This window comes from Gracilinanus agilis, chromosome 1 (genome assembly GCF_016433145.1).
Source record: "Gracilinanus agilis isolate LMUSP501 chromosome 1, AgileGrace, whole genome shotgun sequence".
NCBI classification, from domain to species: Eukaryota; Metazoa; Chordata; class Mammalia; order Didelphimorphia; family Didelphidae; genus Gracilinanus; species Gracilinanus agilis.
The window spans coordinates 632,198,140-632,223,088 of NC_058130.1; the positions used below are offsets into that span (position 1 = coordinate 632,198,140).

Below are 24,949 nucleotides of genomic sequence, written 5' to 3' on the forward strand. Positions count from 1 at the left end.
GAGAGAGAGAGAGAGAGAGAGAGAGAGAGAGAGAGAGAGAGAGAGAGAGAGAGAGAGAGAGAGAGAGAGAGAGAGAGAATTATCCCCCTTGGATTCTCCCTAGGTTTCGAGATGGACATAGATATATATATAAATATAGATATAGATATATATAGATATATATAGATATTCTAGTTATGCCCCAATTATGATCAGATTGAAATCTAGGACATCTACTTACGTTAATCAACCCCTCCCCTGAGTTCATACCCTCCTCAAGTCATGTATCACCTGTTGTGAAATGTATAAAAACCTCAGAATGGATCCCTTCGAGGGGGCGGCTTTCCATCAATGCTATCCTCCCAGTCAAATTCAACATTACCTTCTAAATTAATAAATTTCACTTTTTATTTTTAAGTTAAGTTTTGGAGTCTTGCATTCTTGCAGAGGATACCCATCCTGAACCCCAGGGGTTCACCTCAAGCCCCCTACAACACTTCTAATTTGGGCAAGTCATTTAACCCTGTTTGCCTAAGGTTCTTTATCTGTAAAAGGAGCTGGAGAAGACATGGCAAATTATTCCACTCTCTTTACCAAGAAAATCCAAATGGGGCCCTAAGACTCAGAAATGACTGAACAAAAAAAGAGTCAGAGAGCCAGTCTGGGTCAGGTCTTTCAGGCTTCTAGTTTCCCAAGACCTAGATAGAGAAAGGAAGTTGATGCAGATATCCTGGCAGCCTCTCACACCAAGCTATTTAAAGATAACAATTTAAGTGGTTTTCAAAAGATAGGTTAGGCCATACTTTAAGAATACCAGATGGCAAAAACAAGGTTGGATAGGCATTCTGACTAGAATTATTGATGATCTTATCAATTAAAGGTTCATTTCCTTAAGCTTTGAGAATGCAAAAACAAAAACAAAGAAAATTTAGACAAAGAAATTAGACAAGTTAGCATAAAGATGATAAGATCCTGAATTCAAAGGTCTTCTAGTCTAGTGCTTTCTTTTTCCAGACAAGGAAGCTAGGTCTGGAAATGTTGAGATTTGGCTTGCACAAGGTCACAAAAGTGTTTAGTGACAAAACTATGATTTGAAGAGTAAGTCCTCTGAGTCCAGAGTTAATGCTTCCCCCCTTCCCCAGCACCACAGCAGTTCTCTGAGAGAAATATCTAAAACTTCAATCCAAGAGTCAGAAACATGGGCCAAGATCTCCTGGCCAAACTTGAAAAGGTACTCTTCCACCTTATAATGTTAAAATTGCTGCATCTTGCATATAGTATCAAACACAGTAAATGTGTTGTTTTGATAACGTATTTTTTTGCTTTTTTTTAATCTTTGTTACAAGTATTAGTTTGCTAGGTTCCGGAGAGGGTCTATATATTCAGAAATTAGGGCGATAAAAGGCACTTATAAAAATAATTTTTTTGCTTTTTTAAAAATCTTTATTACAAGTATTAGTTTGCTAGGTTCAGGAGAGGGTTCAGAAATTAGGGCGATAAAAGGCACTTATAAAAATAATTTATTTTCAAAAACTAGCTGTTTGAGGGGGCAGCTAGATGGCTCAGTGGATTGAGAGACAGGCCTAGAGACCGGAGGTCCTGGGTTCAAATGTGATCTCAGACACTTCCTACCTGTGTGATCCTGGGCAAGTCACTTAACCTCCACAGCCTAGCCCTTACCACTTTTCTATACTGGTAGGGATCCTAAAAGAGAAGGTAAACGCTTTCCAAAAATAGGAAAGAAAAATTCACTGTCCACTCGCACAAAGAATTGCTGTGACAATGAAGAAAGAAAAAGGGAGCCTGTCAAACAGATATTAGGGCTTTCAGAAAGGGCATTGCCCCTTGCACATTACTCACTCGAAGCATGTGCCTAACTTGTCTAGTTGTGATTCATCCCCTCTGGGAGGCATAGAGATGTTGCCACAAGTGGTGTAACTTTCCTAAAGGTGGCGTGTTATTCTACAACCAGGGTAGACTCAATACCTCCTGCTACCTCCATGGGTACGTACATGAGGCACAGACAAAGCAATGAGGTACAAATCCCAATCTAGCCCTGTTGCTTGGGGTCTTGTGGGCACAAACATTAGGGAAGGGCTGGGATTTTCATGGAAGTCTACCCTGCTACAGAGGTGGCCAGAACCAAGCCACTCTAGCAGTGTTAACTGTGATCAAAATCTAATCATCCTTCTTCTACTATCCACATCTCTCACAGTGAGGATCAGCTTTTCCTTTCAAACAGACTAAAGAAAAATTTGGGGACTTTTTAATTGAAAATTTTGGTTTCAGCACAGCACATGATCCCTAAAAATAGCCCCTTTGTCATAAAATCCAATCCCCCAAACAGTTCATCACAACAGGATAAAAGAGTGCATTCAGCCACAAGCAACCCTAGCTTCCATAGTAAGAAAGGGCTTATGCTTTAGCTTTATTTAAAAATTCTTCCAGCATCACCCAATTGGATTTGAGTGGAATTTTTAGTTCAAAGTCATCTCCATTTATATAGTTGAAGGCATTTTGCATATGTTTATTTTGGCTCAGCTTTCTCTCCTCTGAAGTAGTTCAGAGGAGTTTTTGAATTCTCTGGATTAAAGGCAGCTAGGTGGTACAGTCAATAGAACCTTTGGCTTTGAGTCAAGAAGACAAGAGTTCAAATATTGCCTCCACATTTATTGGCTGTGTGACCCTGGGCCAGTTGCTTAACCTCAGTTTCTTTGACTGTGAAATTGGGATAATAATAGTACCTACCTACCTTGCAAAATTGTTATGACTGATGCCTGCAATAATGTGACTTTTTTTTAAGTTTAAAGAAAGCAGATTGAGTAAATATAATGGCCATTCCCAGTCTGGAAGCATCCCTCTTTCATTTCAGTAGAAAAGTTGAGAACTACAAGTGCATTAAGAAGGATTCAATCACTTTGTCCATTAGCTTGGATTAATTGTTTTTCTTTGTTTATAAAGCAGTAAGAAACGGAGGTGAGGGGTGTCAGGAAAGGCAAAGTATATAAAGAAATGATTAATATAAAAAAACTAAGAAAAACATAAGAAAAATAATAGTGGATAAACAAATTAATGAAATGGAGGGAAATTGTTTTGCTATCTAATCTAATAAGTATTTATTATTTATTACTACTTAATATTAAGTGCTTATTATATTGGAAGGCAGCATGGTACAGTGGTGAAAGGACTAGCTAAAGAGTCAGAAAAATGAGGTTCAAATCTTGGCTCTGCCATTTACTATGTGTATGACCCTGGACAAAACATTTAACTCTGGACCTGCATTTTCTCATCTGTTAAATTGGGAGATTAGACTAGATCAGTTGGTGAATAAACATTTTATAAGTGTCTACTGGGGAGGCAGCTGGGGTTGGAAGCAGGACAACTAAACTTCCTGGGTTCAAATCCAGACTCGGGCACTTACTCGTTGTGTGACTCTGGCTAAGCACCCCTGTTTGCCTCAGTTTCTAGAAAAGGTGCTGGAAAAGGAAATGGCAAACCACTCCAGTATCTTTGTCAATAAAATCTCAAATGGAGTTATGAGGCGTCAAACACAACTGCAAATGACTGAACAAACAACAAAAAAGCATCTATGGTAGTAAGCACTTGGGATACAAAAGTGGCAAATGCAGCCCCTGCTCTCACAGAGCTCACAATCTAAAGGGAGAAGAGAGAAGTGAACAGATATGTACCGACAAGCTATGGACAGGATAAAAAGGAAGTCATTAACAGGGAAAGGGCACTAGAATTATAGATCCATCAACAAGCCTTTAATACATGCTTAGAATGTAGCAGGCACAGAGAATATAAAAATTAAAGTCAGGTATTTATATTTGAGTGAGGGGAACTACTTTCATATATAAGTATAAACAAAAAAATGAAGTATAGACACATTGGTAGATTTGGGGAGGGAAGAAAGAAGAATCAAAAAAGATTTCATGTTGGAGGTGTTATTTATATTGAGTTTAAATTAAGAATAAAAAAGAAAAGAAAATTCTTACCTTCCATCTTAGAATCAATACTAAGTATCGGTTCCAAGGCAGAAAACAGAGGAGGATTAGCCAGTAAAGGTTAAGTGACTTGCCCAAAGTCACACAGCAAGGAAGTAGCTGAGGTCAGATTTGAGCCCAAGTCTCCCATCTACAAGTCTGGCTCTCTATCCACTGGACCAACTAGTTGCACTTTGTCATGATTTATTAAGGATGATATAAATATATATTATGATTTTGCCCAACACATTTCTGCATGTATGATTGGAGATGGAGAGTTGAATCCCAAAAAGGAATTATAAATGATTCAATGTCTAGTTGGACGGAGGTGTCCAGTGAAGTGCTTTCAGGATTTGCAATTTACCACGTGTGGTTTCATATTTTTATTTGTAACTTGGATGAAAATGTAAGGGGAAAGCTATGAAATCTGCCATTAATACAAGAATAGGAGGACTAGTTAACATACTGTATGACAAAGTTAAGATCTCAAAAGGCTAGAATCCTGGATTAAATCTTAGATGAAATTCAATAGAGTGTAAAGTCAGGCTTCGGTTAAAAAAAATTAACTTCATAAGGACAAGATATAGTAGTTTATCTGGAAAAAAAATTGGATTTCTTTTAGTGGACAGCAAACTCAATATGAATAAATAGTGCATTTTGACAGCCAAGAAAACTCTTTTGATTTTAGACTTCATTAAGTAGGTCTCAGTGTCCAGAAATGGAGTGATAGTTCTCCAGGTAAGTCTACACCTGGAGTACTGTGTTTGGGTGTAGGAACCACAGCTAAGGAAGGACATCATTAAGCTGGGTTCTAGAGAAGGTAACCAGGATGACAGAAGATCTGGAATTTGTGCCATATTAATATGAGGTAAAGAACAGGAAATTGCAACTTTTCTGCTTTCTCTCTAGAGGCAGAACTAGGAACAATGGGCAGGAGTTGCAAAGAGGCACATTTAGAGTTGAAATAAGAAAAGACTTTAGAGCTATCCATAATCAGAATGGTTTGCCTTTAGAGAAGATGGACTCTCTCTTTAACTAAAAGGCAATGACCCAAAGAAGAAAATGACTCTAAGGAAATTCCCCCTCCTCACCTCTGTCTTAAGATATTCTGGTTCAAATCTCATCTTTTGGAGCAGGCTTTCCCAACTTCCTCCTCTCACTCCCCAGTGGACCCTTTTCCTCTAAGTCTGGTTTTCAACTACTCTACGTAGTTTGTATTGAGCTATTCCTTTCCATATTGTCCCTCTTGTTTGAAAGAGGCATGTGGGCTCAGAATTCTTTAGGAAGGAATTGGGTTGTGGGCTGCAAGTTACATGGATGTGGAAGAGCCATGCTTTATACACCTTATCCTCATAGTAATTTGCACAAAGTAAAATGAGTGCTCAATCAATGTCAAATGAAAAAAATAATTCAATATTTAGAATATCCTACTCTCTGAATTAAAATGATTCATGATGATTGTCCATTAATAGTCAGCCAACCGTTTTAAGAACTGACTGGGTCAGGCACTGTGCTAAATATTAGAGATCCAAAGAAAGGCCAAAAAAAAAAAATCCCTGCTCCCAAGAAGCCTCTTACGAGCTTGTTTTAGTGTCAAGAAAACCTGGGTTTAAATCCTGATTTTCAGATAATGACTATGTGACCCTAGTCAAGTCACTTAACCTTAGTCCCCTTAGAAAGCCCTTTAAGTTGAAAATAGAGGCAATTTCCTACATGTATGACATTACAAGTATAGACAAAATAGTACAAGGCACCATGTTTGGCAATGGGGATCCAAAGACTAAAAAGGGTATAGTTCTTTATCCCCAAACTTATATTCTCTTTGGCCTTGGTGGAAGAGAAGGGAGGATGATACCCACAAAACTAAATATAATACCTGGTAGAGCCTGATAGGGCAGGTAAAGGTAAAGGAAACATCCAACCCAAGTGCTACAGAAAAATTTAAATTCATGGAATCCTAGAGTTGGAAGAGACCTCAGAGAGCATCCAGTCAACCCATCCCAAAGAATTTCCTAGAGAAAAAATATGCCCAACAGGATAGTTTTTTAAGAATATAGGTTCTTTCTTTCACTGAGCTTCCTCTCTTATAAAAAACAAAACCTGCATAAAATACAGATGAGTTAGCACCCAGGGATTGAGGTTTTCATATGGACAAGCTAATTCAGGAGTCAATAACCTCATCAGCACTCAGAGGATCCAAAGGGTTAGGCAGTGTGGCACTGGCAAAGCAAAGGGTAGAAGAGAAGGAAAGGTAGAGGGAGAAAAATTATAAGAGAAAAACAGAGGAAACTGAGAAAGGATGGAGGAAAAAAAGAAATTGTCACCCCATATCTTAACAAAAGAGAGAATAAGTCAATGTGTAAATGTTTTTAATTATACTTATGAATAGATATTAATCCTTACTAGTGATGGCAACAGTTAAACTTTGGTGGCTAATATTCCAAACTGGAAGAGGAGGACTGATTTTAAAATGGATTTCAGAGTTGTTGTTTTTTTATTTTTTTAATTTAGGGAACATGTTATTTGTCCATAGTTCAGTTGCTAATTGAAAAAATTAAACTCTGCCTTCTTTTCTCATTGGTTTTGGGACTCAAGTTTCCTTGTCTGTAAAATGAAGGTATTGATCTATATTAGTCAGAATATCATTCCAGCATACAGCAGAAAATACAATCATGGAAATCAGAGGATCTACATCTAACCTCTACCCTTAATATTACTTATATGATGATGGACAAATATTTATGCTGCTTGGGCATTGCTTTTCCCATTTGTAAAATAAAATGGTTGACTGCTAGATCTATACCTGTTAGGGACTGAGGTCTCAAGGTCCGAAAAAGCAAAGGTGTGTTGACCCCTGATGTCAGGTGAGGTCCAGGGTCTGACTAAGGCCTGAGATTCCTCAGCTTCCACGTTTTCTACCAACAAAATTGTTGATGGTGCTAATAATCTTTTCTCCCTTTCCCAGGCTCCCCTTTTCCAAACAGAAAAATGTTTTATCAGTACCTGCTTCTCCCCTTTCTCAGTTCCTGTTATGTCTCTGGATACCCCCACCTTCCGTTCCTTGCTCAAGGCTCTCTCTCAAGGCTATCCTTGTAATGGGAAAGTTTACTTGAATTACCATGAGAAAATTTTTTTGTGTTTTTTGTCTTTATAAGCTTGTGTATTCATTCAATAAACTGCAGTCAATTGTTATCAGCAATTGAGCCCTTCCAACCCCAAACTTTGTCTTGTCTCTCTTCTTTTCCCTCATCTTTACTCGAGGAATTCTGGGTTCCCATTCTGACCCCCAAAAGGGGCTCTATCATATATGCCAAAAGAGGTCAAAGAAAGAAAAGAGGTCAAAGAAAGAGGAAAAGGACCCATATGTACAAAAATATTTATAGACATTCTTTCCATAGGAGAAAAAAACTAGAAAATAAAAGGTGACCATCCATTGGAGAATAGAAAAATGATGATATAGGAAGGTGATGGGATATTACCATGTAGTTAGAAATAGTGGTTTCAAATAAACCTGGGAAGACTTCTAAGAACTGATGCAGAATGAAGTGAGCAGAACCAAGAGACCAATTTAAACAATAACAACATGAGAACTCCGATCAATAATGAGCTACTATAAATTCAGGGGACTCCTAAGGAAACATGATATCTACCTTCTGACAGAGGACTTAGGACTCAGTGCAGATTGAAAAAAAAATTTTAAATCAATCAGTTCAGGAATTTATTTTGCTTGACTGTATATTTGGTAAAAGGATCTTGTTGTTTTTCTATTTTTCCCCCTGTGGAGGGAGAAAATAGGAGAAATTAATTTAAAAACTAATAATTTAATAATTTTAAAATATAAATAAAATGAGGCAATTAAATTAGATTGCCTCTGAGGTCCCTTCTAGCACTAAATCTACTGATTTCAAAACATTCCCTGACAATTTTAAAAGATAATCTAAATGAAAGATTTAAGGACATGCTTTGGCTTTATTTTTTAATCCCTTTCAGGATTTTCTTAGAATTCTTTTACTAATATACTGATACTGAAACTTCATCCAAAAATAAATGAATTGCATATTGTGGTCGGCTTTCCGGAATCTTTCATTATCCTCTTATCCAAAGATGATTTATAAATTCTGCTTAGAAAGGAAAAATCACATTTTAACACTTTTCAGGTTTTCAAATGAAACATACACATCTGCTAAGGAATTGTTATTTGGATGTCAATAAAACTTTTGAAAAGGTATTACAGGGAGCAGCTAAGTGGCTCAGTTGATTGAGAGCCAGGCCTAGAGACAGGAAGTCTTGGGTTCAAATCTGGCTTCAGACACTCCTTAGCTGTGTGACCCTGGGCAAGTCACATTAATCCCCACTCTTCTGCCTTAGAATCAGTACACAGTATTGATTCTAGGATGGAAGGTAAGGCTTAAAAAAAAGCGGGGAGGGGGCATGACAAAAGCTCTCTTCTGAATTGTTGATGGTTTTCTCTGCCACGAGTGGGAGCTGGGGATCCAGGCTGGCAGGGTCACAAAGATGATATGGATGCATGACTCAGCTACGCAAGCGTTCCACAGGAAATGAGCCTGAATCAAAACCTGACTCTAAAATAAGAGAAGAAAACACAATGTACCATTGTTCAGGGTCAGGCTGAATTCGTCCGGGCTTCACAAAATGTGAAAACCTGAGAAACCTAAGAGGGAACCGTGATTCAAGGATGGCTCAAGGAAACAGTGCCATCTACTGAAAACTGGCATCACTCTCTATGGAACTCATCAAGTCAACGAGCATTTCCTAAGCTCTGCAGTGTGCCAGCTTCTGTGCTAAGGGCTAGAGAGAAAAATAAAGGCAAAAACAGAGTCCTTGCCCTATATGCATAAAACACACATACAGGGCCAGAGGGAAGGCGCTAGCAGTAAGGGGGACCTGGAAAGGACTCGGAGAGAGGAGATTTTACCTGAGATTCAAGGGGAATGGGGGGAAGCCAGGAGGGAGGAGAGAGAATTCCATGCCTGGAGGGACAGCAGGTGAAAAGGCAAAGGGCGAGGGGATGGAAGTGGTGGGAGAAACAGCAAGAAGGTCAATCTTGGGATCAAAAGACTGGAAATGTACTTATATATTTGATCCTGGAGGAGCCACTGGAGTTTATTAAATTTCCTGTCTAGATAAATTAGTGCAATTCTATCCAACTTTCATGCTCACATAGTTAAAGTTAAATGCAATAGTTTCCTAGTTGATCTCTCTGTCTCTCCCTTCTTGCCTGACCATTCTATTCTCTACATAATAGCCAAATTAATGTTCCTGAGGCAGCTTGGTGGCTTGGTGGAAAGAGACAGGCCTAGAGAGGCCGAGTTCAAATCTTGCCTGTGATACTTTATAATGATGTGACCCTGGGCAAGTCACTTAACTCCCACTGCCTAGCTTTTACGCTTCTCTGCCTTGAAACCAGTACACAGTATTGAGGCTAAGACAGAAGGTCAGGATTTTTTTAAAAAAATTGATATTCACCAAAGCACAGGTCTGATCATGCAACTCCTTGATCAAGAAATTCTAACAGTTCACTGTTGCCTCTAAGATCAAACAAAAACTTCTTTTTGACATTTAGAGTCCTCTAAAACTGGCTGCCGCCTACTTTCTTAGGCTTATTGCACATTGTCCTCCCTCGCGTTTCCTATGGACCAGTCCAAATGGCCTGCTTTGCTGTTCCCTCTCAGTACCTGTCCACAGGTCAGCCCCAATGCCTGGAAAGTCCTTGGACCTCATTTGTGACTCAGCCTCTGGCTTCCCTCTGACCTCAGTTCAAGGACTACCTCCTGCAGGAAGCCTGTCCTCCTCACTGATAGCATCCTCCCTAACCATGAAATATGAGTTTAATATGAATTTTACATTTAATGCTATGATAGCAAATGATAATCACTAATTGCTCACACTTCTAGAGCATCTACTATGTGCCAGACACTGTGCTAAGTGTCTCTGTCACCCGATCCTCACAAGGGCCCCAAGAAGTAGGTGCTATTCATTTTCTCCATTTTACAGCTGAGGAAATGGAAGCAAATAGAGGTTAAGTGACTTGCTCATAGTTGCACAGCAAGTGTCTGAAGCTGGATTTGAACTCAGGTTTCCCTGACTCTGGGTTTGGCACACCATCTACTGTGCCTCTGCGGATAAGGGAGTTGGGCCTTTGAAAAACACAGAACCTAATTAAAAAAAAAAATGGCCCATGTTAAACTAAATGTAAGACTGTTGGGGGCAGCTGGGTAGTTCAGTGGATTGAGAGCCAGGCCTAGAGACGGGAGGTCCTAGGTTCAAACCCGGCCTCAGCCACTTCCCAGCTGTGTGACCCTGGGCAAGTCACTTGACCCCCATTGCCTACCCTTACCACTCTTCCACCTAGGAGCCAATACACAGTATTGTTTAAAATAAGGGTTTAAAAAAATAAATGTAAGACTGTTCACACCGGGTGATCCCTTTATGAGGTCTGAACAAACCCCTTGAGTGAGCTAGACACAAGTTCCAGAGAAGGAAGGCATCCCTCTGCCCACCTCTCGCCCCATACACATGGATCCAGGAAAGCAGAAGCCATCGTGGCAGAGGCAGCTGAAGGAGGGCAGGGGGTCTGTCATTAGTATTAGCTGGTGTCATCCCAACAGAATCCAAAGCGGTACTTGAAGTCCCTTACCGGAATCTGAATCTTTATCTTTCTTGGTTTCAAATACTTAAATACTTACTTTTTTAAAAAATGTAAATAAAATTAAATAAAATATATACTTTAGGCACAATGCTGAGTCTGGGCATACTTACTGGTACTGCAGTAAGGAGGACGCAATTGAGGGGGAAGCATCCTGGAGAAGTCAGAGGTAAGTGGTCAAAAATACGGAAATATTTAGCCAGAGCTGCTTCTGACTGGGGGCTTAGAGCTAAAAACAGTAAATTATAAATCTTTTTGTTATACCTTTCTAGGGCAGAGAGAGAACAATTAAATAATAATAAAAAAAAAACCATCCAGGTAATGAATCAGCCACTCGTTGGAGGTTTGGGGGATGCAGGCCAGGTAGGGAAGAGAAGTGGCGGGAGAGCCCTGGCCCCACCTCCACCCCACCACTGCTCCCTAGAAATGTTGTTTTCCCAGAGAGAATGTCAACTCTTTAAGGGAAGGAACTGCTTAAAATTTTGTCTTTGCACCCCATGGCCAGCATGCTTCCTGACAGATAGCAAACACTTAATAAATGCTTATTTCAGTGAATTGGAACGCCATGAAAATTTCCCATTTGTTCCAGCTCATAGTACAATGCTTAGCACATAGTAAATAGATGCTTAATAAATACTAGTTGACTGCCTGTTCTTTGATCCCATATACTTTTATTTTTTTAAATTTTTTTCTATTTTATTTCCTTTTTTCTAATTTTTATTTTTAATATTTTCCCATAGTTACATGTTTCGTGTTCTTTCCCTCTCCCCCAACCACCACCCTGCCCTCCCACCTCCCCGTAGCCAACGCACAATTCCACTGGGTTTTACATATATCATTGATTAAGACCTAATTCCACATTTTTGATAGTTGGACTAGCATTATCATAGTGTCTACTTCCCCAATAATATCCCCATCAGCCCATGTGTTCAAGCCCCATATACTTTAAAATGGATAAACAGTCCCTGAAAGGTGTTTTGCTAGCGTAGAAAAATAGAATCTATGCTGTGACTGTGCTCTCCTTTTAAATTCACATTTAATGAATCAGTCTTAATGAAATTCCCAATTAAAATTTTTTCATATTGTTATTGGAAAGCACTTTCACAAAATGTGATTGGTATATGATTGGTATACTTGTATAACTTAAAATTATGTATATGACAGTAAATTACCACCCATCATGCTGACAGGTTTTTGTCTGATGTGATAATTAGATTAAGTCCACACTGCCCATCTTTAATCACCAAAGGTGAGAGCATCTCCAATTCTGGGAGGTCCATAACCCAAGTGTGCTAGATCCGGTGATGAAATCAGAATCAACTGACCGCCCCCTAGGCAGTCCTATGAGACGTGTCTATTGTGATTGGACACGAAAACTAGGGGGAAGGCACAGGAAGTGACCCATAAGTGAGCCCTTTAAAAGGAGAAGATCTTCTGCTGGAGAGGCTGCTGGTGAAGGAGCTCTTCTGGTCCGTGGAGGAGTGCTGGCTGGAACGCTGAGACCTTGGTGAGACTGCTTTTAATAACTTCTACTTTAGAAGTCCACGTGGTGAGTTTAAAAACTGAATCTTCCTGAACTTCTCTTAAGGAACTTCCCCTTAATAGAGACTCTATGAATGAAGCTTTGCTTCATTCACCTCCAGGCCTCTGGCCCTCTAACTCTTGGCTGAGTGTTAATTAGATCTACCTGGATTAATTAGATCTTAGTAATTTACCTACTGTGTTAAATTCTTATTTCCTTATTTCCTCCCTCTCTTCTGTAAGAGGGGAAGCTAGATATTTAAGGTAAGGTTGCCAGAAATCAGATTAACTCGATTTCAAATTAAAAATAGACCCAAGTCAAGATGACTTTTATGGAAGTTTATTTACAATTAGGAAGGTTGAAGGTAGGGAAATTGAGAGAGAGAAACTCTGGCCCGGACCAGATAAGAATTTAGAGGCCCAGCAGAGGAACACAGAGTTAATTAAACAAGGCTTCTAGCCACAAGGCCTTTTACAATTAGAGAGGCAAGAGACGCCTCTCTAAGGCTAGAGCCTCCAGAAATGCCAAGAGATGAGAAAGGAAGTCAGCCTAACTTACCCACGTGGCAATTCAGAGGGAAGCCATCTGAGGTCTCAGCAGAGATCCTTCAACACCAAGTTCAAAGCTCCCACCACCCCACAGGAAGTTACCATCATATTTAAAAGATAGCATCTTTAGTCACTTCCTGCATCCACCTTCAATTTCAAGTGGACAAATGGCAGCCTCAACACTGTTTTGGACTGCCCAAAGGGCACGTGTGGGTAACTGATCTTCCCCTCCCCACTTAATTCTAAGTTGGGTGGGGTGACACTATTTCTGATGGCTAGAGTCTAACAATGAATGAGGATGAACTAATTCCATTTACACACATATCATTTGTAAATAAACTTCCATAAAAGTCAATGTTGACCTGAGGTTATTCTTAATTGAGGATTGATAATTGTTCAATCCTCTGGCGACCATCTTTTAATATATTCAACCCAAAAACCCCTTTTTCCCCCTTACACTGACAAGCAGTCAACCCTAACGAAATTATATTAAGGGGAAAAAAAGGAAAAGTCTATAAGCTCCCTGGAGTAGGGACACTTGCTTTGGATTATTTGTTGAAAAGCATAGTACCATGCACAGAGAAATGTTTAATAAACACTTATGAAAATATAAGACTGGGTCCTGTGCACAGGGCCTATCGAATAACATTAATTGAATATGGGTTCTGTCCCATGTTCTTTGGTTCAGTGAAAATAATTGTCAGTCAGTCAAAAAAGAAAAACAAAAGGGTAAAGGAAACCAGGAACTAAGGTCTTCAAAGACTAAACAGTGCTTTTTCCCCACGGTAAACCATTAATGTGGAATGTTATTGAGAAGAAAATCAGCCAGTAGTGTTCAGTGAGATGGGCTTGTTTACAAAATGGATTGAATAAATTGTAAAATGTTTCTCCCCTTACAAAGAGGGCAGCTTAGTTTCACATACAGAAAGTTTTTTACACTTTCATTTTAGCTCACTTCATTAAAATGTTACCAATAAATTTACTATTTTGTACCATGTCATAGGGACTCACATTATATAGTATTTTAAGGACTATAAGCTTCTGAATGGGAAGAGTAATGGTTATAAATCATTGATGAAACACTTATTAAGTACCTACTGTGTGCCAAAAAATATGCTACTCACTGGGCATACAAAGACATAAAGAGAACCTGGCTTTAAGATTCTACCTTATAGATGGGGAGTCAAGATTAATGGCTTGCCAACAGTTATACAGTAAGTACTTAGAGCTGAGATTAAAAATTCAAATCTTGGGAGTCTCACTTTAGTTAATATTCATCTCTCCACATCATGCTTCCTCTTCATTATCAATACACTAGGTTCTAGAGTTAAAATTTTGACTAATACAGTTAAAATAGTTTTCTCTCTTCTCCAATCCTCCCTCTTCTAGAGGGAGAAAAAAAATCAAACCAAATGGTTAGCAAATCATTTTAATACAGAAGAAAAATGTCTTCCTTTTTTTTTAGAGAATGGAGTCTGTCTTTACAGAAAACAATTCCCAAGGAAGCCTCTTGAATTAAGTTTGCTACAATTCTTTTAACTTTTGCCGAAACCACTGGTTAGATATCCTTTTTAAAGAAAAATATATTTCTGATAGTTAAAAATTAACAATCTACATTTAATGAGTGATCTTTGCTGGAACACTGAGACTGTCAGAAGTCATCATTTTTCTATAGCCATATCTTATATTCATTTTTTTTTTAGCATAAAGCTCACACAAGCATCCTAATTCTTATTTGACTAAAAAAAATCTGTCAGCTAATGATGAAGTGGTTAACAAAATATATAAACTTTACCTCTGGACTTTAACAGCCAGATTTCTTCTATCAATTTTAACTAATCAACCTAGCTAATTTAATTAAAACGTGGGCATTTCTACTACTGTCATTTTTCTTTATTATCAGGATAGTAACTGATTACATATCCTAAATATCTATGCATTTATTACATTGAAGGGAATCCTGTATCCACTGTTCACAAGCTAGGCTAGGTAGATGCAAAAAATCTAGGTAGCAAATTCTTTGTTAATGAATAAAAAATGACAGAAAGTAGCTCCCAGTTTTTTAGTCATAATGGCACAAAGAGAAAAGCAGACAGAAGATATTAAGAATCACGTTCTAATGAGATCATGGATCCAGCAAAGTACTGAAATAGGCTCTGGAGTAGTTAAAAATGGGGAATTAGATACCTATTGGGTAATCAATCAAATGATCAACATTTATTACACATCTATTATGTGTAAGGCACTGTGCTAGTTCAGGATACAAAGAGGCAAAAACAGTCCCTTCAAGGAGCTCACAATCTAATGAGGTAGAGTATAAGCAAATAAATACGTAACAACAAACTATATATATGAAAAGTGGGAAATAATTAGTAGGGTGAAGGAACTAGAATTAAGAGGGGTTGGGAAAAGCTTCGAGTAGAATATGGGGTTTTGTTGGAACTGAATGAAGCAAGAGAAACCAGTAGGCTGAGCTGAGATGGAAGAGTATTCCAGGCATGGAGGAAAAACCAGAGAAAATGCTGAGTCTGGAGGATGGGAGAGAAGAGAGACTTGAGTCAGGAAGACTCATCAGCAGGCTTTTGAAATAGTCCAAGTGTAAGGTGATAAAGTGGTAGCAGTGTCAGAGGAGAAAAGGGGATATATTAGAGAGAAATGAGAAAAGTGAACTTGACAGGCCTTGGCAACAGTTTGGATATGGGGAGTAAGAGATAGTGAAGACTCCAGGATGACTTACCTCCTAGGGTGAGAATACTGAGAAACTGTGATGATGGTATTGTCCTCTACAGTAAAAGGGGAAGTAGGAGGGTAGGAAAGTTTCTCCCACATACACATACTCACAGAAAGAAGGGAACACAATGAGTTCTGCTTTGTTTTGTATAAGCTATCTGTTGAATACCAGTTCAAGATGTTAGAATGGCAGTTAAAAGTACAAGATTGGAGGTCAGCAGAAAGGATGGGCAAGTGTGATAATGAGATTAAATCTACCTTGCCCATTCTCAAATCTAATTGCCAAAAGTGTAAACAACTCCACTTAACTCTCAAGTGGGGAGGGCAAGAATGGGTGAGGAATCAGAATTGACTGACTGCCCCCTAGGCAATCCTAAAAAATTGTGTCTGTTGTGATTGGACAGGTAAACTGGAAGGGAGGAACAGGAAGTGATGAAAGAAATGGCCTGGATACATTGAAAGAACTTCCAGGACTCCCCCTTTTTGACTCTTGGCTGCTCGCTTCTTCATGTGGTGGGTGACTAGGACCTGGAGAAGCTCAGACAGCTAGCTGAGACCTTGGACTAAGTGAGACTGCTGTTAATCTCTCCTCTGGAATTACACGTGGTGAGTGTAAAGACTAAATCTTCCTGGACTTCTCTAAAGGAACTCCCCTTTCAAAAGAGACACTGTGGCTGAAGCTTCCACTTCATTCACCTCCACCTCTGGAGCGCCCTCCGGACTTGAGCTCAAGGCTGAGCCTCCTCCAATTGAAGACTAATTAGATCTGCCTAGGTTAAACTAGGGGGCTGGAGCAAATTACTTAGTGTGTTAGATTATTTATCCTATCCTATGCTCTCTCTGATTTTCTTATTTTCTCTTCCTCTTTTTGTTTGTAAATAAACTTCCATAAAAGTAATTTTGACTTGAGATTATTTTTTAATTGGGGATTGATAATTCTTCAATTCCCTGGAGACCAAACCTTTTAATATTCACCCAACCAAAACCCCTTTTTAGCCCTTTCACAAGAAAGGTGGCACAGAATTGGTAATTATGGAAGCTGATGAGATCAACAAATTATATAGTATGGAGGAAGAAGGAAAGAGTACCATGTGGGATACACTAACTTGGATGAGGATCTAGCAAAGAAGACTGAGGAATGGTCTCAGCATTACCTCCTCCTTTTGAAAAGGGGTGGGGGGGGGGAGGTAAGGAGAATGGAGAACAGAAATAGCCACTCAATTTGACAAGGCTATTCATAATAATTTGTGATAGTATAAGATCAGAAAACTGGTAGAATAGAAGGCAAATCATAAATTAAGGATGGTACCAAAAAAAGAAAATGGAAATTATCCATTAAAAAGTTGGCAGTAAAAAGATAAAGAGAAGCTAAGAGATTTTTTTTTTAAATGAGTTTTTTGTAGTTTATTTTTAATAGTAAAGATGTGTGTGCTTCAGAGTAGGAGGAGAGTTTGAATAAATAATAGAAGGGGGGAAGTAGGAGAATAATATTCTAATTTATATAGGAAAAGAACATAATCAAAAGTAGATAGTGAATATGATACCGGCAGTAGTTTCACAAGTTAACATAAAGCAACATGGGTGGTCATATATTCTTTCCAATTACACATAGACATACAACCTATTGAAGAGATTTAATTTTATATTTTTAAAAATATAAAATTATTTATGCTATACATATTAATATAATTAACTGATTTAAAGCATTTATATTCTCAACCTATAATCTGGGAGTAGAGAATAAATGTTTTTCTAGCCTTACCACTCTATGGACTTCACCCCTTTTTTGTCATCCTTTAACCCAGTGATGGGCAAACTTTTTAAAGAGGGGGCCAAAGGAAAGGAAATGCTCATCTGTCAGTCTGTTTCTAAGGCAACTCTTTCAAAGTTTCATCATATTGTATCCTGCTCATTGAATTCGTCAGATTAGGAATAATGTCTCCCAGTGGGATAGAACATTTCAGGGGGCCCCATCTGGCCTGCAGCCCATAGTTTGCCCATATACTTTACTGCTTTAGCCTATATACACTTAATTTGTGCTATAGAGTTTAATTATATAATTAACTACTTAAATTAACTACCTTCTCACTGAATTTTATTATGTTCTCAAATTGTTTCACAGATGTATATAAACTATATAAGTGTATTCTACTTTGGTATTCAATACAGTACGTAATAGGTACTTGACAAAGCATTTATTGAACACTGAATTAATCAATAAATACATGAAACCAAAAGCCTTTTTTTAAGATATTCAGTTTCATAAGTTCAGAACATTTATTTAACAAGGATATAAAACAAACATTTTAACAAATTATGACTTATGACAAAATGCATTGTACACAAATATATATCATTTTTCTTTAAATCTTGCCATTTTTCCATTAAAAAAATTTAAATCTTATCTAATTACACAAGATAGTTTTACTAAATGACTATTCATTATGTTACAGGGGCTTGATTGGTTACATTTTGAAAAATGAATGAAACATTTTCTTTAATTCTTTCAAGAAAGGGATCATTAAGATTCTGATGTTTCCCAGAGAAATGTTTCCATTGTTTCAATTGTGACATAGAAAGAGGCTTTTTGAGGTCCAGCTTCTGTTGATTTGGGCCAAGCTGACAACTTCTATATGTAGAGAGTTCCTCCAAAGACTCACCTGAAATGAGTAAGAGTCAGAAACATTTCAGTCCATCTTAATATTCTGCTTTCTAATCAAATCTTATTTTATTTTCAAATGAAGATCCACTTTCTCTCTCTCCCATCTGCCTCAATCCTCCCAATAAGAGAGCAAGAAAAACAAAACCTTTGCTATTTACAGTCAAACAAAACAAATGACCACATTGGCCAAGTTCAAAAAATGACTTGTTCTATACTCTGAGCCTATCACCTCTTCATCAGGAAGTAAGCAATATGTTTCATCATTAATCCCCTGGAATTGTGATTAGTCATTGATTTTGATCAGTATTCCCAAATCATTGGAGGTTGTTTGTTTTTAAAATGCCATTGATACTATGTAAATTGTTCTCCTAGTTCTGTTCCCCTCACTTTATCAGTTCATACAAGTCTCCCTAGTTTCTATGAAACTCTCTCCTTCATTTTGTACAGTACAATAATATTCCATAAAATTTATAACATTCTTCTTTGTCAGCTAGTCAATAAGCATTTTCAAGTACCTATTATATGTCAGGCACTATGCTAAGTCCTGAGGATAAAAAGAAAGGCAAAAAAAAGTCCTTGCTCTCAAGAAGATTTGTTCCAAAGGGGAAAACAACAAAGATTTACAAACAAGCTATATACAGGATAAATTGGGGGAAATGTCAGCAGGAAGGGATTAAGATCAAGAAGAATTGGGAAAGGCTTCTTATAGAATGTAGAGATAAGACTTGAAGGAAGCCAGGAAAGGCAGGAGATAAAGATGAAAAGGGAGAGCACTTGAGAGTCAGTGAAAATGCTCAGTTTGGAAATGAGTGTCTCAGAAAAACAGCAAGGAGGACAAATATCACTGCATTACAGAATATGTTGAGGTAAGTAAGGTATAAAAAAGGCTTGGAAAACTAGGAAGGGTATAGGTTATGAAGGGCTTCATAAGCTAAATAGAGGATTTTGTATTTGATCATGGAGGCAATAAGGAACCACCACAGTTTATTGAATAGAGAAATGGTCAGACCTGTAATTTAAGATTAATCTGATTGTAGAAGAGGGGATGGATTAGAGTAGAAAGGGACTTGAAAGGCATACTACCAGAAAGCTATAATTTTTCTTTCTACCATTCCTGGGTGCACTAATCCTTGCAGTTACCTTGCTAGAGATTCAGGGGAGACATTCATCTCCCTACAACTCATTGCCATTTGGGCCTGTCCGGACATTCCTTCATGCTATGTTCAATGAGGAATTCTCCCTCACCATGTGAAATCTCAGAGCTCAGATAAAAGGAACTTGAATAGATAGAGAAGGAATTGTAAAAGAGTCTGGAGATAGAATTTTAAAACCTTCTCAGGCTCCACTGTTTTTTTTTTTAGTCTCTGTATCTTATTGTACTTTACTTATTGTTTGCTTTATGATTTAATTTTGTTGTTCTAAGTTCATATGTTAATCTGATAAATATCTTTCTGTTACACTGAATCGTTTTAAGCTACTGTGTTTTTGGCTATTAGATAAATTTTACATGATTTTATTGGATTTCCCCATGACTGTACTAAAGCAAATATTATTGTAAAAATGCATTCAACTTACACAAACCCTTTCATGAGATCACATGTTGCCTTAATAGCTTTTCATTTTATTTTGACAATTGTATACAACCTTTGGAGAATATGATGACTTAAAATTTTTAATTGTAATTTTATAAGGGGTCTTTAGAAGTGGCTTTAGATACCTAGTACCTTCTGAATGGATGATAGGTATATATACATATANTTATTGTTTGCTTTATGATTTAATTTTGTTGTTCTAAGTTCATATGTTAATCTGATAAATATCTTTCTGTTACACTGAATCGTTTTAAGCTACTGTGTTTTTGGCTATTAGATAAATTTTACATGATTTTATTGGATTTCCCCATGACTGTACTAAAGCAAATATTATTGTAAAAATGCATTCAACTTACACAAACCCTTTCATGAGATCACATGTTGCCTTAATAGCTTTTCATTTTATTTTGACAATTGTATACAACCTTTGGAGAATATGATGACTTAAAATTTTTAATTGTAATTTTATAAGGGGTCTTTAGAAGTGGCTTTAGATACCTAGTACCTTCTGAATGGATGATAGGTATATATGCATATATATACCTATTATATATATATATATATATTTATAAAGAATGTTGTATTAAAAGGTAGAGAACCAAATAGAAGTTCCTACCAAAACTTTTTATATAGATAGCAGGAAGCCAAAAAGAGCTCCTGCATGCATGATATTTTAACTCTCTAGCTTAATTTACTTCCACTAGAACTGTGGAAGGCCAATCGGAGAAACAGGATCGTAGATAGGGTCTTTTGTATGGATTCCCTTCATGATCAATCCAGGCTGAGGCAGCCTTTGTGGTTGGTCCTGGTAACCTAAGCCCTAAAAAGCTGGGGTACCAGCAGTTGGTTAATCCAAAAAATTTGACCCCTCCTGGAAGCTCATTCTATAATTGGAAGTCATTGAGAAAAATAGAGTCTGTAATAGATATTTTTATCTGAACCCCATCAAAAGATCAATGCAGTCCGGCAAGGCCGTGCTCTGACCTTTCTACTCTGCTGCAAGTCAGAGCCAGACAGGATGGGCTATATAAGATAAAAATCCAAAACTCTTTTGGTTCCTTTTACGATCCACACCTTGTCTTATTGGAAAGCTTTAAGTTCTTAGCAAAACAGCAGTTAAGGAGTTAACTTTTCGTAAGAGAAAAGAGCAGAAATCAGTAGAAGCTGGCCTGGCCCTATAATCTCTTCCTAGATAGCCAAGGTCAAAGTAGGCAGAGTCAGACACCCTTCATATTCAGCTAGGTATTTTCTACCCTACACCCCACATAATCTCAAAGGCTCATTCTTTAATGTATCTTTCAAAATATAGAAGCTTTTTACTAAAATAACTTTTGGATAAAGTGAGGCTGATTTCTGGCCTTGGATATTATCTTGTACGGCATAATCTTTATGAGAAAATTCTTTGAAAACTATATTCCAATGATGAGGTAATTCTGTGTCTATGCAGCCGCAAAATTCTGTGTGCCTTGTGTGAAAGGGATTTTTTGAATACTGTATATAATAAAATCTCAAACTCATTGCCAGTCAGAAGGAGCAGCCATGGGCTAGCTGACAGACAGACAGTCCCAGTATCATTCTTTCTCACCTAAATTGTCCCCCTTATCAGATTCCTGGTGCTGTTGGATAGCTTTCAACACAGAACAATCTAGAATTCTTGATGTTCTAAACCCCAAAAAGATTTTCCTGAGCAATACAGAAGTTTGTGCTTTTGCCAAGGTTGAAAGAATTGTTACATCTGTTGAATTTGTGACAAGTATATATCAGTTCATAGGTTTTTGTAAATATCACACAGCAAGTGGCTTTATAGAAACTCATGTGAATCCTATATAATAATGGCTTTGTTTGGTATTGTCATTAAATGTGTTATTGTAATGTTGGGGGAATTTTTGTATCTCTTTGAATGTACATTATCTACTACATTATTGTTTTTTATAAATCTGCTATTTTGTAAAAGCCATTTGCACACACAGTAGTTTATGGCAAAGTTTAAAAAGGAAATGGATCTCATTTTTTAGGTGAGAAACCTTTCGCTAATTTTAAGCTATATATTTTTGATTTTTAAAACATCCTTTTATTATTTTTCCCCTTGTATGTGCAATACAGTTGAATTTCTTTTTTCTCTCATTTTTGTACTTGAACACATTATCAATATTAATCTTTTTTGATTTAACAGTAATAAAAGTTTTGTATATATATACATATATGTGTGTATACATAATATATGTATTTGCTATAATATTAATGCATACCCAAAAGCTTTAGAGTATGGAAACCTTCCAATTTTTGATAAATGTTGTGGGACTATGGTTAATGATTGTGTCTGATTCCAGAAGAAAGGAACAAAAGAGCCACTGTACAGTGCAAAGAAGCACAAGGTCAAGGAGACCAACCAATCTCAATCGGATTGATGAGAATCTGCATAGTGCCTAGGAGCACAAGGTCAAAAAAGACCAAACCAATCCAGGTAGGATTAATGAAATTTCTACACCAATACTAAGGGCTTGAACCTAGTGTTTGGGGTTTGAGATTGTGATTATTCTGACATATGTTAGAAGCCAGCTTTCTCTGGGTTACATCCTAGTCAAGTACCAAAGGTTGGATATCATCCTGGCGCCCTTATCCCTGAGAGTGAAGGCAAATCAGACCAGGGAATGATACTTCCCTTTTTACACAAGAATCTAGTCTTTGTTTTCCCTCTCTTATAATATGGAAACTTTCTATACTCCTGGCAACTGATTGGTTAAGTGCATAATTACATAAATCACTTCAATTGGGTCTTGATTCAAGGACCTATTATAAGTTTATTTTTTCCTTTATTTACATTTTTACACATAAGACTCTGACATTTTATATTTCATCCACAAGTTATTTTTTCTCTTTTATTTGGATTTTTTGATGTTTTTGGATTTCTTTTGATAATTGACTCATATACCCCCATAACTCAGCCATGTATTCTTAGATGATCTGGGTGTTTTTCTCTATCCTTTTCGGGAGTGTGTTATTATTCTCCTCAGGGAGGCATGTATTATAATTTATAATGTAAAATTTAAATTCTTTTGAGAGTAATTTCAGGATAAGAAACTCGCTATCTCCCAAATCCAGAAAGTGAACCATTTGGAGAAGGCACCATAAAGATGCCTGCAGAGACCCTATACTGCATCAAGAAGATCCACAGTGAACTTTGGGGTGCAGTTGATCAAACTGTGGGGGGTTGAATGCATTTATTTTGAATGTACACTCTTATGCTGAAGGGGACTGCCCCCAATAGGCTTTTTGTCAATGCAGCTAGCAATCATTGGATCATTGGTTTTGTCCTTTTTTCCTTTTATCCCCAAATTACTGTAATTTAAAAGTCAGTTATGTATACAAGAGCCTTCAGGAAGACCAGTCTCCCTTGGCTCTCAGGGGGGAATGTGTTATTGGAAATATTGAGGTCCTTAAACTACATTTCCCATGTGCCCACTGACTTCCTGTCATTACGTAATGACATAGACAGAGGGATAAAACTGAGGGGCTGGCATTTCACTTCCTCTTTGCTACCTATCCACCATGGTAAAAGCTGGGAACAATGGGGCTTTTGAACTGCTTAAGCTAGCATGGCATGTGGCTTTATTTTCTAGTGGCTAGTAATAAATCTTTAAAACCATAATTTTAAAGTTATCCTTTTTATATTCATTTTATTTTTTATATTAATAAAGGAGAAGATAATTACAAAATGCATTTGCATGATATGAGGAAAAAAGAAAAAGAAGCTCTTGGCAAATGGTTTCAATTTTTTGAGTGAAATATGAAGAAAAGTTCTCAGCTGAGAGGATGGTGGGGAGAACTATAGGAAGAGAGTTGAAAAGGTTTGGTAAAGTCACTGTGATGAATGGAATAGTGAATTTAACTGGAATAAATAAAGGCAATAAAAGGATTGCTTTACTGCAGTGAGGACCTAACTCAAGACAATGCAAAATAAATTTGAAGCAGACCTAGTCAGTATGGTGATTTCCTCAAGTTCCATTCAGCAGCATGTGAATAAGGAGTAAAGACAGGGGAATGGTGGAAATAATCCAAGGCTGGGGTTTGATAGGGCTAAATTGATAGGAGATTCAAGAGAAGAAGACAACATAAAAATGAATTGATTCACTAAGTGATAAGGAAAGAGAAGAGAATGTAGACAATGTAGAGGTGAAGGCTGTTATGAGGAAGAATATAGATATTTAGTGAAGTTAGCAGCCATACTGTCAAACTGTCAGATAAGACCTGAAGTTTCCAAGGATAGAATTATGGCAAGGAAGTGATTATCTGAGAGACTATTATAATAGGCTGAGAGAGTAGTTGGATTCTGAAAACTGTCTCCAGTGAAGAGCCCATGAGAGAGTGGATTTGCCTCCCAGAAGAAACACTTAAGAAGAAAAAAAATTATTTTTTGTTAATACCATCTACATGAGATCCCATTAGTCCAGTCCCTTGTGGCCTGGCAGCCTGCATAGTGTAGTGTAGGGATTTCCCAGATCTTTAACCTTTAACCCTGAATTGATCCCATAGTGTTTTTAGAGTAGTGTGATCTCTCCCACCTCTTTTAATCTTAAATTAACTATTAAAAAAGTGTTTTTTTATTCCTATTGTGTTTTTCCCTGTAGAAGTAAGGTATCCCTGGATGCTTTAATCTAAGTGGCAGTTGGATCCCAACTGTCATTCACTCTCATTGTCATAGCCTTTTTGTATTTGGTTAAGATTGTAATATGTCTACAACCTTCATTCTTCCTTCATCCCTTTCTCCCCAGAAGAACTCCTGTGTGTACATTTATGTTTATTTACCTACTTCAAGGCCTAGGAAAAAAATGAGAAGGGGAGGGATTTAAGGTCACTGTGAAGATAAAGAACAGATAGATGACTTGAAGTTTCAAGGCAGAAAAAGTAAAAGACAAGAAATTAAGATCAGATAAAGAAACTTCAGAGTTCATGAATAGAAAAGGTAATGGCAAGACAAGGATATGACTATCTCTGTATTTAGCTGTATTTAGAGGAGTAGGTCATGACAAATGAACAAGAGGTGTTGGACAAGGTATAAGTATGTATGAAGTCTCACAGTGTGAGGAAGGGAGTTGGAGAGAAAAAAGAAATATGAGCCAGGCCCTTTACTCATTAAAGAAGGGAATGTCTTTTGAAACTATTTAATGATGTCAGTCAATGTAATAAAGATTCTCTATGTCATCATTTAAAATTTATTTTTTGTTAATACTCTATAGAATGATAGTAAGAAAATTAAAAGAAT

The 24,949-nt window shown here is 37.4% G+C and overlaps 1 protein-coding gene across 1 annotated transcript in view; it reads right to left on the minus strand.

Moving 5' to 3' along the window:
* Nucleotides 1-17,874: 17,874 nt before the first annotated feature.
* RAD54B (RAD54 homolog B) overlaps nucleotides 17,875-24,949 on the minus strand; it is a 124,860-nt gene continuing 117,785 nt past the window's right edge. Inside the window, exon 14 of the mRNA XM_044658197.1 lies at nucleotides 17,875-18,092. Coding sequence (XP_044514132.1) covers nucleotides 17,875-18,092 — 218 coding nt within the window. The remainder of the gene's footprint in view (nucleotides 18,093-24,949) is intronic.